At 39.6% G+C, this 15,947-nt stretch overlaps 2 protein-coding genes across 3 annotated transcripts in view; both read right to left on the reverse strand.

Annotated features, from left to right (window-relative positions):
* Nucleotides 1-5,351, reverse strand: part of LOC119504705 (olfactory receptor 1J4-like) — a 28,959-nt gene extending 23,608 nt beyond the window's left edge. Inside the window, exons 1-2 of one of the 2 annotated variants that reach the window (XM_037797156.1) lie at nucleotides 5,344-5,351; nucleotides 465-1,404 (exon numbers count right to left, since the gene is read on the reverse strand). In XM_037797156.1, the coding sequence (XP_037653084.1) occupies nucleotides 465-1,404; nucleotides 5,344-5,351 (948 nt within the window). Of the gene's footprint in view, nucleotides 1-464; nucleotides 1,405-5,343 lie in introns of those variants that run through there. The other variant, XM_037797155.1, reaches the window with a different exon arrangement.
* A 7,481-nt stretch (nucleotides 5,352-12,832) lies between these two features.
* On the reverse strand, nucleotides 12,833-13,771 carry LOC119545315 (olfactory receptor 1J2-like). The gene has a single exon (XM_037850813.1). It carries the CDS (start codon nucleotides 13,769-13,771, stop codon nucleotides 12,833-12,835), a length of 939 nt encoding a protein of 312 aa, XP_037706741.1.
* Nucleotides 13,772-15,947: the final 2,176 nt, after the last annotated feature.

A 15,947-nucleotide genomic window follows, 5' to 3' on the forward strand; every position in this document is an offset into this window, starting at 1 on the left:
GGCAAATTTCAATCAACAAATGTGATGTCATTGAGTCTGCTGTTGCAAAGAGATGTGTACATTCAAGTTGCAAGATAAGGCAAGCTAACTTCAGCATATCACTGCACAGAGAGTCAGTCCCTCAGTCGTAAATCACAATACTAAATCGGTGTCCTCAATAACACAGTTTCAAAATCCATAAACATTGGCATATCTAAAAGAAGAAATAGAAGAATCCACAATCATAATGGGAGAGATTGAACAAATCTTATATGGAGATAGAAAAAGCAGCCAAAAATAAGATAAGAATAAAGAAGATCTAAAAACCCAAGTAACGAACTCAATCTAGTTGACATATTAAGGACAATGTACCCAGCAAGGGAATCTATAGTCACTTCAAGTTATATGGAATTGCCAACTATATAATATTCAAAGGAGATATATCTGGCAGTGTTAATGACTGAAAAAACAAAATTGAGTGGTTGTCATTTAAAGAAGTTATTCCTGTTGACAAATATTCCTAGGGCTTGTTTCATATCTCTGTCCCTTAAACTGTATATGAAGGGGTTCAGCATGGGGGTAACTACTGTGTACATCACAGAAGCAATTATGTCCTTGCCATTGGAGTTGCTTGATGAGGAGAAAAAGTACACACCTGCAAGGGTCCCATAGTATAAAGACACTACAAAGAGATGAAAGCCACAGGTAGAAAATACTTTGAAGAATCTCTTGGTGGAGGGGACCCTCAGAACAGTGGACCCAATGCAAATATAAGAGCCCAAGATACTACACAAAGACAGGATGAAAAGCATTCCCCCTTCAGTGAAAATGACTAGCTCATTGAGGGAGGTGTCTGAGCAGGTCAGCTTCAGGAGAGCTGTGAGAGCACAGAAATAGTGGGGGATGGTATTATCAGCACAGAAGGACAGATGGACCAACAGCAGGGTGTGCAACAGGGCATGGGCACAAGAGAAGAACCAGGACCCAGCCACCAACAAGACACACAGCTCCTCCCTCATGATGGTGGTGTAGTGCAGTGGGTGACAGATGGCCACATACCTGTCATATGCCATCACTGCAAGAAGAAAACTGTCAACAGAAGCAAACAGTATGTAAAAATATATCTGTGAAATGCATCCTGCATGGGGAATGGATTTCTGCTTAGTCTGGATGTCCTTCAATATCTTTGGGACAGTGACAGATGAGAAAGAGACATCAGTGAGGGCCAACTGACTGAGGAAGAAGTACATGCGGGTGTGGAGGCGAGAGTCCAGCCTGATGAGCAGGATGATGAGCAGGTTCCCAAGCACCGTGGTGAGGTACATGACCAGGAAGAGGGTAAAGAATGCGCCCTGCTGCTCTGGACGGATGGGGAGCCCCAGGAGGAGGAATTCAGACACGCTGCTCTGGTTCTCCTTCTTCATGCTGCTGTTTTGTCAATGCTGGGAATTAAGGAAAGTGAGGCAGGTCAGAAACCTTGAAATAGTGAACATGGCCATAAAATTATAGTAATATACTTTTTAGTGTGAAAATTATTAATTTTAGTTACACTTCTGTTTTTTTAATCACAAATGTCTGTTCATTCTAGCTCCCATACTACATCAAACCCAAGCACTACACTAACATAGTAGTGAACAAGAAAGGCAAAGCCTCTACATTCAAGGAATTTAAATTCTTTTAGCACAGCAGATTTAAAGCTCAGTTTAATTTACCATGCCTTAAATGTGAAATGGGCACCATGTAAGAGGGATCAGTTATTTCCTCCTAAAAGGGGTGAGTAACTCACTAAGTTGGAATAGAATTACTAAAGCTTTGTCACAGACTTACAGTGAAATTGGTTGTGTCCTAGCTGATCTGAGTCATTTAACATTCCCTGTAACAGAAGGGTCCAATTTACTTTTGAAAATCAACATTAATAGTAGTGTCAGATATTTATCATTAAAATACACTATGCTAGGCACTACACCAACCAAGGGTTTTACTTGTTTTTTCTAATTAAATCCTCACTATAGCCTTAAGAAATAGGTATTATTATACATTTTAACTATGAGAAAGTAAATGCATCTGTTATTTTAGTATGAAAAGGCACACAGTTCATAAGTACAGAAGATGGAATCTCAATATATGTCTGTTTGACCAGAACCCATGCTCTTAACCACTCTGATAGATACCGTACCTCTCATCACTTAGAATAAACAGGCACACTGTGTTATGTCATTACCTTTGTGCAAAATGTCCTTAGCTACCTGCTTACAAAATTTTACCACTCACGCTTATATATCATATGATTTACACAGAGTTTGCTCATGATTTAACTTCTGTCCAAACAATAAGTATGTATTTAAGGACTGCTTGGTACACAAGGTATATATTATGTCCTTCATTTTTGAAATATAACAACTTAGACCAAAGAGATAAATGACTTAACCAAGGTAGCTTAGCTGTTTGACTATAGATTCCAGATCCAAGGTTTTTTTACCTCAGAAGTTGCGTTAGAGGTAAGAGTAACCAAACACATCCCTGACAAGCAAATAAGGACTGACATTCTCCTCAAAGATAAGAATATGACAGCAAGTCACCTAAAGGGCCACATTGTTTCTCAGGGGTACTGGTGTGTCAGTTCATGGCACCTGGAGGACAGTGACCTGACCATATGCCTGGGTCCGGATGCCCTCTGGCATATGCTATGTCAGCCTTGACCACAAGCTTAGGGGTCTCTGTGGATTCAGGCAGGACCTTACATGAAGAATGTAGCTGGGTTGGTACTCAGATACAGGAGGTCAGGCCGTGGCCTCGAGGTGTGGGAGGGAGCCTTGGATGAGCTTATTGCTCTGACTTGTACATAGTCATCTCCAGACAAGGTGAAATAAGGAAACTCCATGACACACACACAGAGTATTTAGAGAGAGAATAAAAATTCTTCCTTTTTACTGAGAACCAATTATACTCCAGGCATTGTGCTGAATAATTGGTATGTGTTGCCTCATTTAGTCTTCAAAATAGCGTTTTGAAGTAGGGATAGTTAGCTCTCTTTTACCAGTGAGAAAAAAGAATCTCAGAGAGCTGAGAGTCACTTTCCAAGGTCACAAAGAAATGTAAGGGCCAGAAGGAGGATTGGGCCCAAGGTTGACTTACTGAGGACACTGAGCTCTTATGCACCTGAATACCACCTCTGCCCAGTGGTGGAGATGCACACAAACTTGCCTAATTCAGAAATATTGTCACTGTAGAAAAACAAGAAAGGAAATAGTTGAGTTCAGAGGGGCTAATCAGAACCTCCTAAAACACACACATGAATCTCACACATACACACACACACACACACACACACACACACACACACACAAATTGCTGACTGGGAATTTTTAGCCACCTTTGACCTATATCAAACCTAAAAAGGATAGTAATTTGTGGTTCAGTTTCTCACAGATATAAATGCAACTCTCAAATAATTCACATGATTGAACACAACTACAACACACAAATACCCAACAAAATCACATGCAAACTCAAATACTTGTAGTCTCAACACAAACATAAAACACCAAGATACACACACAAATCATATATCATATGTAGGTAACTCATACTCTGAGTCTAGACTCATACATGCTGGCACACATTCAACACAATGAAAGCACATCACACCAAAATCTTACTAGAAACACATCAATTATACACACACATACCTCTTCACATTCAGGCAATAAACATACACATGGTTACAAGCGTTCACCTTCATTTCAGATAAAACTGACAAAGGAAACATATATCAACATTTCACTTAAAAAATTACCACAGAGACCCACCTGAAATATATATGCAGACCTAGAGTCAGACAGAGACACACCTTGCCCATTGAAAAATTTCCAGCTCACCCTTACCTGTGCCAGTCCTTGGTGAGCTCAGGTACTTTCTGATCCAGTTTCCTTAGTCCTCAGCTTCGGTTAAGCATATCAGTATCATAGGAGAAAGAGGAATATTTTTAATCTACAACCTCTAGAGCTTTCTATGTCTTTCCTTGAGCTCCAGATAATTAGGCATTACCAACCATAGGGAGGACTCAGAAAATATCCCTAAGCTCCTGGTTAAGGAAAGAATCAAATTAAACTAATTGCCTCCAATTTCCTATCAGACCTGGGGGACTATCAAACCCTCTGCAGAGACTAGATGGGCTGGGGTATTAGAGACACAGATACAAGGGATACTCTGTACTCCTCACTGCAGCTGGGAACCAAGGGTGGCTTAGTCCTCCTCCACGCTGATGATGCCAACACACTTGGTCATCCTCTCCCAATAGCACATTATGGTCCAGGTATAGAAAGTCTGGCTTCTGCAAACTCCCACATCATTTATACTTATTACTATCAGAGCATAAGCTTTGCTTTAACTTCACATCTTGCCAGTCTGTTTTCTCTACTTGGAGACCCTACAGGATATGAGGAATGCATTTTCTTAAAGATGGTAGAATGGGGAGATGGAGAACATAGATTCATTACTGAGACAGAATTAGGGTAAGCTATGCCAATCATTAGTTGGCCCTCAGCCAGTAAAACAAATTCTCTTAGACTTGTTTCATCAACTGTAAAGTACAGATAATAAATATTATTGTCATCATAAAGGTATTAAAATTAACTGAGACAGTGCATGGAAAGCATGTAATAAATATACAATAAATATTAGCTCTTACTATCATCATATTTGAATCTTCTAATTGAAGGTAATTATATCTAATATATTGGTGTATTTATTGCTATTATATGAATGAATTAATTGATTAATGAATACTTCACAACTTAATAATGACTTAATGGAGATCTAAGTTGTCTTAGATTATGCAATTCCAATTTCAGTAGATCAGCCAATGCTCCTTTACTTCCCCTTTGTTTAACACATGTTAATCAACACCTCCACTGGCTGAATACAGCCTGGGATTTTACTCTCCAGAAAATGGCCATTTTTACAGAATTCCTTCCAAGGTTCTCTCCTCCCCTGGCCCAGTTGTCCACCCCCATGCCACAGATTTTATCATACACACAATTTGCCTTACTATTTGGGACATAATCTTTCCCCAAAGTCATAAACAGCTCTAAGACAGAGGTTGTGTATTTTTTCTCCCCTCTCTCCCATCACTTAGAATGTAGCATGGGTTTGAACACACAGTAGGGCCCCTTTAAATGCCAGATTCATCCTCTTTCATTCATGCAGAAACCACTGAAGTTACCCCCAAGTCAAGGCTAAACCGGCAGGTACTTTTCTTTCCCCATCTTTTAAATTCCATGTGAGGGAAAGAGGGCACTAATAGGGTATAAGGATATTTCTTAGTATGAGCCTCCGTAATACTTTATTTACATAGAACCAGACCAACTCATGGAAAATAATTTAGTAGAATGACCAGTTCTGCAAATGGTCAACCCAAATGCTTAAATTAGTTGTTATGGATTGAATTGTGTTCCCCCAAAAGATATATTCAAGTCTTAACCCCTGGTCCTATACATGTGATCCAATGTGGCCAATATGAGGCCAAATTGGACTGTGAGAGCTCTAATTGAATAGGGCAGCTGTCCCTATGACAAGAGGAAATTTGAAACCAACAGAGACAGAGGGAGGAATATCACATTCAACTGGGGCAGGGAACTGTGGATTGCCACCAGGCCACTGCAGAAGCCAAGAGAGAGCAGCATGGAACAGCTTCTCCCCTGCAGGTTCAAGTGGAGTCATGGCCCTGCCTACACCCTGATTTGGACTTCCAGCCTCCAGAACTCTGAGACCACACATTTCTGTTGTTCTAAGCCACTCAATTAGTGGTGCTTTGTTACAGCAGCCCTGAGAAACTAAGACAGTAATAAAACAAGAAATTAACTAGGAAATAATAGTCACGTGATAACGTTTCTACTAATTACTAAACATAAATTGAGTGGATAAATTATTTGAGAAGTTTGAATGTATCACTTGAGAAATTGGCAACTTCCTAATATATTGTAAAAAAAAAAAGAGAGAGTTGAAAAATTCAGATGAAATTAGTATATTCCAAATATGGAAACATTGGTAATTGATTATTAAAAATAAATTTCATAGAAGTAAATGAATTTATAAGTCTAAAGCATTCCATGACTCCTAGATTTCAAAAAATTAAACATTCCTTAAAGGCCACCATGAACTAAAAGGAAGGTGAATGTGCGTGTATGTATGTGTGTGTGTGTGTGTGTTTACTAAAAGATTTTTATGCAATTTTATTGAGATATACTCACATGCCGTTTAATCCATCCAAAGTATACAGTCAATGGCTCATGGTATCATCCTATAGTTGTGCATTTATCAACACAATCAATTTTAGAATACATTACTAAAGAAAGGTATTTTTAAAAGATTTTTAAATATTCAAAACCTGCTAAACAATATTTCAATAAACTTATGAAATGATAAAAGCAAAATATATTTGTAAAGCAGAAATTTGGTAAAAACAGAATTGGTCATTTAATCATACTTGGGACTAATTTGCCAATTTCTCAAGAACCACATCATCCTTGTGTTGTTTGCTATAATAAGCAGCCTAATTTTAGGGTGATATTGTTGCTCCTGTACTTGATACATCTTTCAGAATTCTCAGGGTATTTTAGCAATATATTTTTGTTTCTTCTTTTATCACTTCATATTCATGGTTAATATGCTTCTGAATTAGAGGTACTGATCATACAGTTCAATGTAGTAATTGCTTCAGGCATCTTCCTTTCCATTACTTTCAAAGATTTTACATTTTCAAGCTGATTCCATCTATAAACGGTTATATGCATCGGTTGCTCTATAGGGTAAAGAACTGTCCCAGAGTGCCTGGATCTTAGGGGTTTTCCAAAAGCAGGACTTTTAGTGCTAAAACCAGGACAGTCCTGGGCAAACCAGGATGGTTGATCACCATAGCTGTGGCTTGTTAAAAAAAAAAATCGGCTTTCCACCTGAGAGCATCTTAGTACCATTGCATGGGTGCAATTAATTATTTGGGATCCCAGAAAGCATAACTGAAGAATTGGGGAAAGTGGTGCAAGGAAAGCAGAAAAATCAATAAAACATCATGCCTTATGGGCAGATTACTGCTGTGGGCAACAAGGACTGGATCCCACTGTGTTCTCTCAAAGGAAGTGTGGAAATGTGTCCCAGAAATATCTCATTAGAGGACAGGAGGTTGGGACTTTGACCACCTACAACCATCTCTGAAATCTTGAAGGTCCAGTCCCCTGGGGGTCAATTCCCCTGCACTACCAGGCTCACCTGCTTGCAGACAAGCAAACCCCCATGGTGTGAGAGAAAGCCCTTAGGAAGAAAAGAAGAAACACACACGCACCTCATGAAGGAAGCTCTCAGATTGCTGCAAACCATCTAATACAGTGTCCAGTGAACTCAGGTGGGCTGAGGGGATATGGGGCAAGGCATCAGCTACAGTCCACGCCAGGCACTGCTCACATCCAGTCATGCCCCACACTGAGCCCAGAGTATGGTAGCAGTCACAATCTCTAAAAGAAGAATATAAGTGGAAAGATTAGTAGAGCATACTATATTCCTTGCTGCTACAGCTGATTCCAGGACTGTAATAGAAATTCATCATTTCCTTCCTCTACCATCCATATTGATTTTCTTTACCCTCATCCAATACATCCTCTATTCCAGATTGCTTGCCTGGTGGAGTGACCTAGACCTTCATCCTTGAGGGCTTAGAACTCTTTGTTACCTGTCATGGGGTAGATACTGCAACTGTCACTTTAATATTATCACCAGGCAGGAAGCACTCTGGGTGATAATCAGGGTCAATTACTCCTGAACTTAAAAGTGACTCCTTCTGCCCTCCTTAACACCCAGGGGTGTAAATCTCCCTGGCAATGCAGGATATGACTCCCGGGGATGAATCTGGACCAAGCATTGTGTGAGTGAGAACATCTTCTTGACTGAAAGGGGGATGCGAAATGAAATGAAATCAAGTTTCACAGGCTAAGAGATTTCAAATGGAGTCGAGAGGCTACTCTGGTGGGCATTCTTATGCACTATATAGGTAACCCTTTTTAGGTTTTAATGTATTGGAATAGCTAGAGGTAAATACCTGAAACTATCAAACTGCAACCCAGTAGCCTTAACTCTTGAAGGCGATCATATAACAATGTAGCTTACAAGGGATGACAGTGTGATTGTGAAAACCTTGTGGATCCCACTCCCTTTATCCAGTGGATGGATGGATGAGTAGAAAAATGAGGACAAAAACTAAATGAAAAATAGGGTGGGATCAGGGGGATGATTTGGGTGTTCTTTTTGCTTTTATTTTTTATTCTTATTCTTATTCTTTCTGGTGTAAGGAAAATATTCAAAAATAGATTGGGGTGGTGAATGCACAACTGTATGATGGTACTGTGAACAGATGATTGTACACCATGGATGACTGTATGGTATGTGAATATATCTCAATAAAACTGAATTTAATTTTAAAAAGTGACTCCTTCTTTGATAATGTCAACCAGCAGGAGGAACCTAACTAAAATTACCAGACCATCTTCATATTTGAAGATAAGGGGAACTCCTCCTGTGTTCTCTGCCCCCTCTCAATCATAGACCAAGTCTTCTGAACCCACAGAGCCTGAAATTGCCAGGACAGGAAGTACCCAGGGGATGAAAGACCCATAGGAGGGAACACACTGTGTTTGGATTTCTGTGTTTCAGCTGCCACCAGAATGACTGTAGAAGACTCAATCCAACTTCCACACCTTAGTCCCTAGAGATGTGTACTATGGACACAGCATCATAAAATGGCCAAAATTCAACATTATATGTTCCAATCTGGAGGACAATGCCCCATTCCTCCAAAGCATCATCAAGCTAGCACTGTTTCTGGCCTATTACAGCTGTTCCAATGTTTTATCAGACCATGAGCATCCAGATGATTTGATTATTGGCAAGCAAATCCTGGATTTGAATGCATATTATCTTACTTCCTTGGCTATAAAATAGGCCATTTGAACCAAAGCAATGTTGTTTGCAATCCCATGTCAGCAAATCTTATGTTACTATCTCATATAGTAGTGTTGGAAAATGGACATGAACATGGAAGGCAAACCTGTGTTTTAGATGTATCCATCCCACCACAGATGAATCTTCCCCTTCTGGGTAGAAGAGGTCTGACATAATCAGTTTGCCACAAAATGAAGAATGGTACCATATCAAGGGCTCAGTGCCCAGCTCTGCTAAGGACATGACTGTCATTCAGACTCAAGAATAGCTAGATCAGCCTTGGTGAGTAATCTATACTGTTGGACCTATGCATAGTCCCATAAGAGCCACTATGGTTACTGTGTTCCTGGGACCATTGTAGAAACACTAGAACACTCCATACTGCCCTTACTGCCCTTACTACCCAATCTCCACTCTTCTAATCTTGCTCCTTACAGTGTCTTTACCAACCAATCAAGTCATTAGCAGCTGCCCAAAGGTGAATATATATTCTCACCTAAGACCACTTTCATCTCAATAAAAAGGAGATAACTAAGCGCTGTTTGAAGTTCTGCACAAAAGAAAGGTTTCTTTTCAACATTGTCTTTCAGGGCCACCTCTGAGTGGGCTATAGCTCATATTCAGCTCACACTAACGTATCTACCCAACTTATCTGTGAATCAGGACCAAGTTTTCCTCCCCCATCATATAGCCATAAGGAACTCCTCATGAGTCCACAGATGTGAGCTGAAGGAGAGAGTCAGTGCAACAGAAATGAGTGACATGGGGCCTAGGATATCTGTTCATTTAACTTATTTTGTTTTCTGGACTCCCTCAATTCCAAATCCAAATGTATGATGAATATACATATACATCATATAATGGATTGCTGCTGCACTCACCTAGACTGATGATTTGGATGGTAAGGCAATATACATATTTGCAGCTCCAGTGAATCTGACAGTTCTCATGATGGGTATCTCCAGTCACATAAGTCTTTGATGTGCCATGGTCAGATAGTCTAAACTAGGACCCAATGTCATGTAAGGAGTATCTTCTAAACCTAGAGTCCTCTGATGCAATTCGACTGTTAAGGCTTGTCATAGACTGCAGATAGCTTCCTTCTAAACCACAGGTTACTCTTGTACAATTGGATTTGCCAGGCCAAATGAACCATGTGGCAGAAAAGTTTGCAACACAGTCTGGACCAACTGCAGAGACCACTTTTGCTGTAGAACCTATCAAAACCTGACTTCCAAGTGGCCTAATAAATGGGTCAAAGAAATATTACCAAGATTGGTATTGTGATTCCAAGATGCAAAGCACTGCACTGTGAGTTGTGTTATTTTGTTTTTAGTGGTGGGAGATGCAAGGTACAATAACTTGTCCTTTATTTTAGAAGGTTTGCTCCGGTATGACCTTAAAATCTTCTTAAAATCTTCTTAAAATCTTCACTGATTTGGTGGAGTGGTGGTCCCCCAAAGTGTACCCATTTAATTCATAAGCCTGGATTCTATAAAAATCATATAGCTCATGGCAACTGATAGTGGGATATTATAAAATTTACTAAATATAAGCCCCAACTACAACAACTGTGCTGGATGTGACATACTTACTAGAATAAATCAACACATTCTATAACGCCTGGTACTTGGCCATTGACATGGCCAATGTGTTCTTTTAATTGTTCATCAGGAAAGATGCTCAAAAGAATTTCATGTGGACCTGGGCAGGATTGCAAATTACTTTCATTGCCTTCTCCCAGGGGCCTTCAGACTTCAAGGTGGCATGAGTGTCTGCCAATCCACACCAGAAGTAAGTAGCACTGTTTCTGGCTTACTCTCTTGTCCATTTGGGCAGTTTAGTGACTTCCTTTGGCTGTTTTGACCATTATTATACATCATCATAATGTATTTCTCTTTTTATATGTTGTTGTATTCAACTTGCTAAAATTTTGGTAAGAATATTGGCTTGTGTATGTGTATGTGAGAGATACTGGTTGATAGTTTCCTTTTCTTGTGTCTGTCTGGTATTTGTATCACAACAATACTGGCATCATAGTCATCCCCCCTCATATTTTCTTGAAGGGTATGTGTAGAATTGATACTATTTCTTCCTTAAATGTTTGATAAAATTCAGCAGTGAAGCCATCTAGGCCTGGAGATTCCTTTGTGACAAGATTTAAATAAAAACCAAATTTCTTTAATTGATGAAGTACTATTCAAGTCACCTATATCCTGTAATCCTTGCTGACTCTTCCCAGTAAATTGAAAAAGATGGAGCTTTATGGTAGATTTTGAGTAGGAAACAATGAAAGGGAAGGATGGTCAATCAGCATGAAAAAGTCTATTGCATATTTCAATTAGATTTTTCCCCCAACAGTAGAGTTGCTCTCAAACTAGCCTTGGTTGGTTATGAGTGGCTTTAATTTCTCATCTTTAATATAAAATATGAGGGCACTAAACAACAACATGCACTTTGCACTTTGCCTTTATAGAGGATCTGGCAGCATTGTTCATCAGAAATACACATTTTAGATCCACCAGTTTAAAAAAAAAAAAAAAAGGAGCAAAGAGCAAAGTGTATGTTCTCTTGTTTGTCACTCAATTCTTAAGACCCAATGTAATGCATTGTACCAAGTTATAACTCAGTAAATATTTGTGGAAGAAAGGAATAAAGAACTGAAAGAAGGAAAGGAGAGGAAGGGAAAATAATTAAATTACCAATACATATTCATGGCATCCTAATTATGCACAAAGCCCTAAGCTAGGTGCAGGATACAAATTTTTTGTAAAGAAGTCATTTCTTAGAGACTGTCATGATGGTAAGCTGAAGAAGAGGTGGAAGAGAAGACGGGGATCATGAGGTCTCTTTCAAGAAGCAAAATTGTTTAAGTTAAAAGCATGAATTTTAATCAAACAGATCTGTGTTTGAATTCTGGTGCAGTCATATAATTGTTTTGCTTTCATCATCTATAAAATGGAAAGCATAAGCACCTACTTTATAGGGTTGTGGCAAGAATTAAATGAGCTAATGTATATAAGGGCTTAAAGAATAATAAAAATGGTTGCTACTCTTACTTCCTCTGTGTGGTGGTTTAAAGCCACATGTACCCCAGAAAAACATGTTCTTAATCTAATCCCTTTCTGTGAGTGTAAACCCATTGTGAGTAAGACCTTTTGATAAGGTTACTTCAGCTAAGTAGTGTCCCAGCTCCATCAGGATGGGTCTTAGTCCCATTACCGGAGTCCTTTATGAATGGAATGACTACAGAAAGAGAAAAAAATGACAGGAAGCAAGAAGCTGTAAACAACGAAACCCAGAAGAGAAGAGAGAGACCAGCAGGTGCTGCCATGTTCCTTATCATGTGGCAGAGGAGCCAAAGAGCACTGGGAGCTGGTTGGTCTTCAGGAAGAAAGCATTGCCTTGATGATGCCTTCATTTGAACATTTTCCCAGACTCTAACCATAAGTGAATAAACTGCCATTGTTTAAGCCTAACCATTTCATGGTATTTGCTTGGAGCAGCCTAAGAAACTAAAACAGATTTTATCTGCTTAGAGCAGCCAAGGAAATTAAAACACTCTGGAAGATGATGCAGACAATAAGAGGGAAAAGCAAACCTCCAAAAATCCAAGCAACAGTGCTCTAAACCTCACTGAGTGACAGTGAATAACATAGGGATTTTATATGCCTGGAGTTTTCCTGTAGGACAATTGAATATGAATACAAGGAGGTGGGGAAAGTATCTACGCAGGTGACAGAGATAATAAAACTGACAGGAGTACTGGGAAGTTTTGAATGACAGGGATAGTTACCACACAATATGTCAAGGAAATTGATTTAACAGAGTCATTGGGTGGATTAATAATTAGGCTGAGTAATTATCACTTACAAGAAGAGTTCACACTCTTGATAAGTCTTCCCAGAGCTCTTTTCATGTCCTTGTTCTTGAGGCTATAGATAAAGGGGTTCAGCATGGGAGTGACTACCATGTACACAAAGGAAGCAATAATATTGTTGTTTGAATTGCTAGATGATGGGAAAAAATACAGTCCAAAAATTGTTCCATAGAATATTAAAATCACAGAGAGATGGGAGCCACACGTGGACAAGGCTTTATATAACCCTTTGGTAGAGGGTGCCCTTAGAATCGAGATCCCAATACGGACATATGAGAACAATATGCCATTCAATGGCAGGATTGTAGCCATTCCCCCTATAGTGAAGATAGCCAGCTCATTGAGGGAGGTGTCTGAGCAGGACAGCCTAAGAAGGACAGCAAGGTCACATAGGAAATGGGGAATGGTCCTATTATCACAGAAGGACAGAGGGACTAAAAAGAGAGTGTGAGAGAGGGCAATGGCACAGGAAAGGATCCAGGACCCAATTACTAGAAAAACACACAGCTCACCCCTCATGATGGTGGTATAGTGGAGACAGTGACAGATGGCCACATACCGATCATATGCCATAACTGTGAGAAGAAAGCTATCAAGGCAGCCAAAAAATATTAAAAAATACACCTGTGAAAGGCACCCCATGTAAGAGATGGATTGGCATTGAGTCTGCATGTTCATCAGCATCTTTGGGACAGTGACAGAGGAAAAGGAAACATCAGTGAAGGCCAAGTGGCTGAGGAAGAAGTACATGGGGGTGTGGAGGTGAGAGTCCAGCCTGATGAGCAGGATGATGAGCAGGTTCCCCAGCACTGTGGTGAGGTACATGCCCAGGAACACAGAGAAGTACATGGCCCGATGTTCTGGTTGCATGGGGATCCCCAGGAGGAGGAATTCGGACACACGGCTCCGGTTCTCAGGCCTCATACTGCTCTTCTATATGCCAAGGAAGAAGGAGCATTGGAAACCTTGGGAACCTGGAAAGGATAAGCAGACCCATCATATTCCATAGTGTAATTCTTAGAAAACAATGAACTTTTAACTACACTCCTATTAATTTCTCATACCTGTGGATACATGTATGTTCACTCTATCCCCAGTCTGGCTCCAGAGAAAGCAGTAAAACCGAAAACAGCCAAACAGATCTCACTGGACCTAAATAGGAGGGTGTTCACTGCTTCATTCAATTTACTGAACATTAAGTATAAACCCAGACCTCTACTAAGGCTGAAATTGCAGCAGTGAACAAGAAAAGCAAGATTCCTGCCTTCTATGAGTTTAGATCTCCTTGTGTATAGAAGGATGATTTACTATATCAAGACAGAGCCAAACCACAATAATTCACTATGGCAGAAATATATCTGGGTCTCAGCAAATAGGTATTAGTTTTTTCTGCCTTAAAAGAATGTGAAATTCCCAGGTGTGAGGTCGAGTTGTTGAAACATTGCCACACATTTCCTGTGAAATAGGTTGGGACCTTTTTGACCAAGAACTGTAAACTCATTGACACTCTAGAAATGGGTGGTCATTTAAAATCCCTTAAAATCCCTTGCCAATAGAATACATCCTAAACTAAAATAGTTAATGAACTATCTTTCTTTTTTTTTTTTTTTTTGATTGTTCATAGAAGCTTCATTCACAATAACCAAAAACAGGAAACAGCCCAAACATCCATCAACCAGTAAATGGACAGACAAATTGTGGTGCATCCATGTAGTGGAATCCCACTCAGCAATAAACAGGAACAAATATGGATACATGCATCAACATGGAGGAGTCTCAGAAACAGCATGTTAAGTGAAATAAGCCAGAATTCAATGGCTATATATTGTAAGATTACATATATGCAACATTCTGGAGAAGGCAAAACTGTAGGGACATGAATCAAATTGAGACAAATTAGTGATTACCAAGGGGATGGGATTGGGGTTGGGACTAACTGCCAAGGGGCATGAGGGAATTTTGAGAGTAATAGAAATGTTTTGTATCTTGATTGTGGCTCAAAACTCATTGAACTGTACACTTTTAAAAGTGAATTTTACTCTGTGTGAATTACACATCAGTAAACCTGACTTGAAAAAAAGAAAAAGAAAAAAAAAGACTGTAGAAACCTGACGGCCTTGAGGCAGCTGCACATGAGGGCTTAATGTAATATCTTACAATTCTTATTGGAAACTGGAAGAAAGGAATGAACTATCTTTCTTACTCATTGTGAACGTAGTGGGGTATATACTATATGCCAAGCCCTGTGCTAATGGCTTGACATACATTTCCTAATTAAATCCATATATCAGCCGTACATTCCCAGCTAAAACCTTCACAGTTGCACTAAGAATTAGGTTTTCTTTCCCTCATTGCAGCCGTTAGGAAACAGAAGCATAAATGATATTAATTCCATAGGCAGGCAACAGTAGAGGACAGATATGTTGTGTTCATGTGTGTGTGTGCAATTATATGTAATTGCCATTTTTTGAAAGTTAAAGTTATCAAATCTCAGATACTTCATGCATTTCAATGAAATATATCAATGTGATCAGAGCCCATCCTTTTAACCACTGCACATAGATGTTTCCCCCTTCATTTGGCAGGGGCATCAGGATCCCCAAGTTATTTTAAAGCTTCAAGGAGGCCAGCTGTCCAAAATACTCTGCTTTCCCTCCTTAAATAATTTCACTCATTCATATTTACCATATGCTCCAAATGAAAAAAGCTCTCACGTAAGTTATCTCCTATTCAAGCCATAAGTAATTGCAAAGGCCCTATAATGGTTCAAAAGGCAAGTATAAGTCCTTCAATTTTATAGCTCTGCAAAGTGCGGCCAGAGGGTATGTGATTTTCCCAAGTTCTCACGGCTGTTTGCTGGTGATTCTGCACTCTGCCTAGCATTTCCTTGCCTGAACGTTAAGTTAAAATGAAGGATTACAGAACTCTGTGTCTCAGTCACACACACAGGTTTATGAAAATGACAGCAGATCCATTTCTGGAGTTGCTTGGTCCATTGTCATCTCAGTTGAATGTGCCATGGAAAGAGGGAACTTAAGGAAATATTTTAGGTCAGAGGGGCAAATCAGAAGCCCTAAAAAATATAAACAAAACACACACA

The sequence above is a fragment of the Choloepus didactylus genome, chromosome 10 (genome assembly GCF_015220235.1).
Source record: "Choloepus didactylus isolate mChoDid1 chromosome 10, mChoDid1.pri, whole genome shotgun sequence".
NCBI lineage: Eukaryota > Metazoa > Chordata > Mammalia > Pilosa > Megalonychidae > Choloepus > Choloepus didactylus.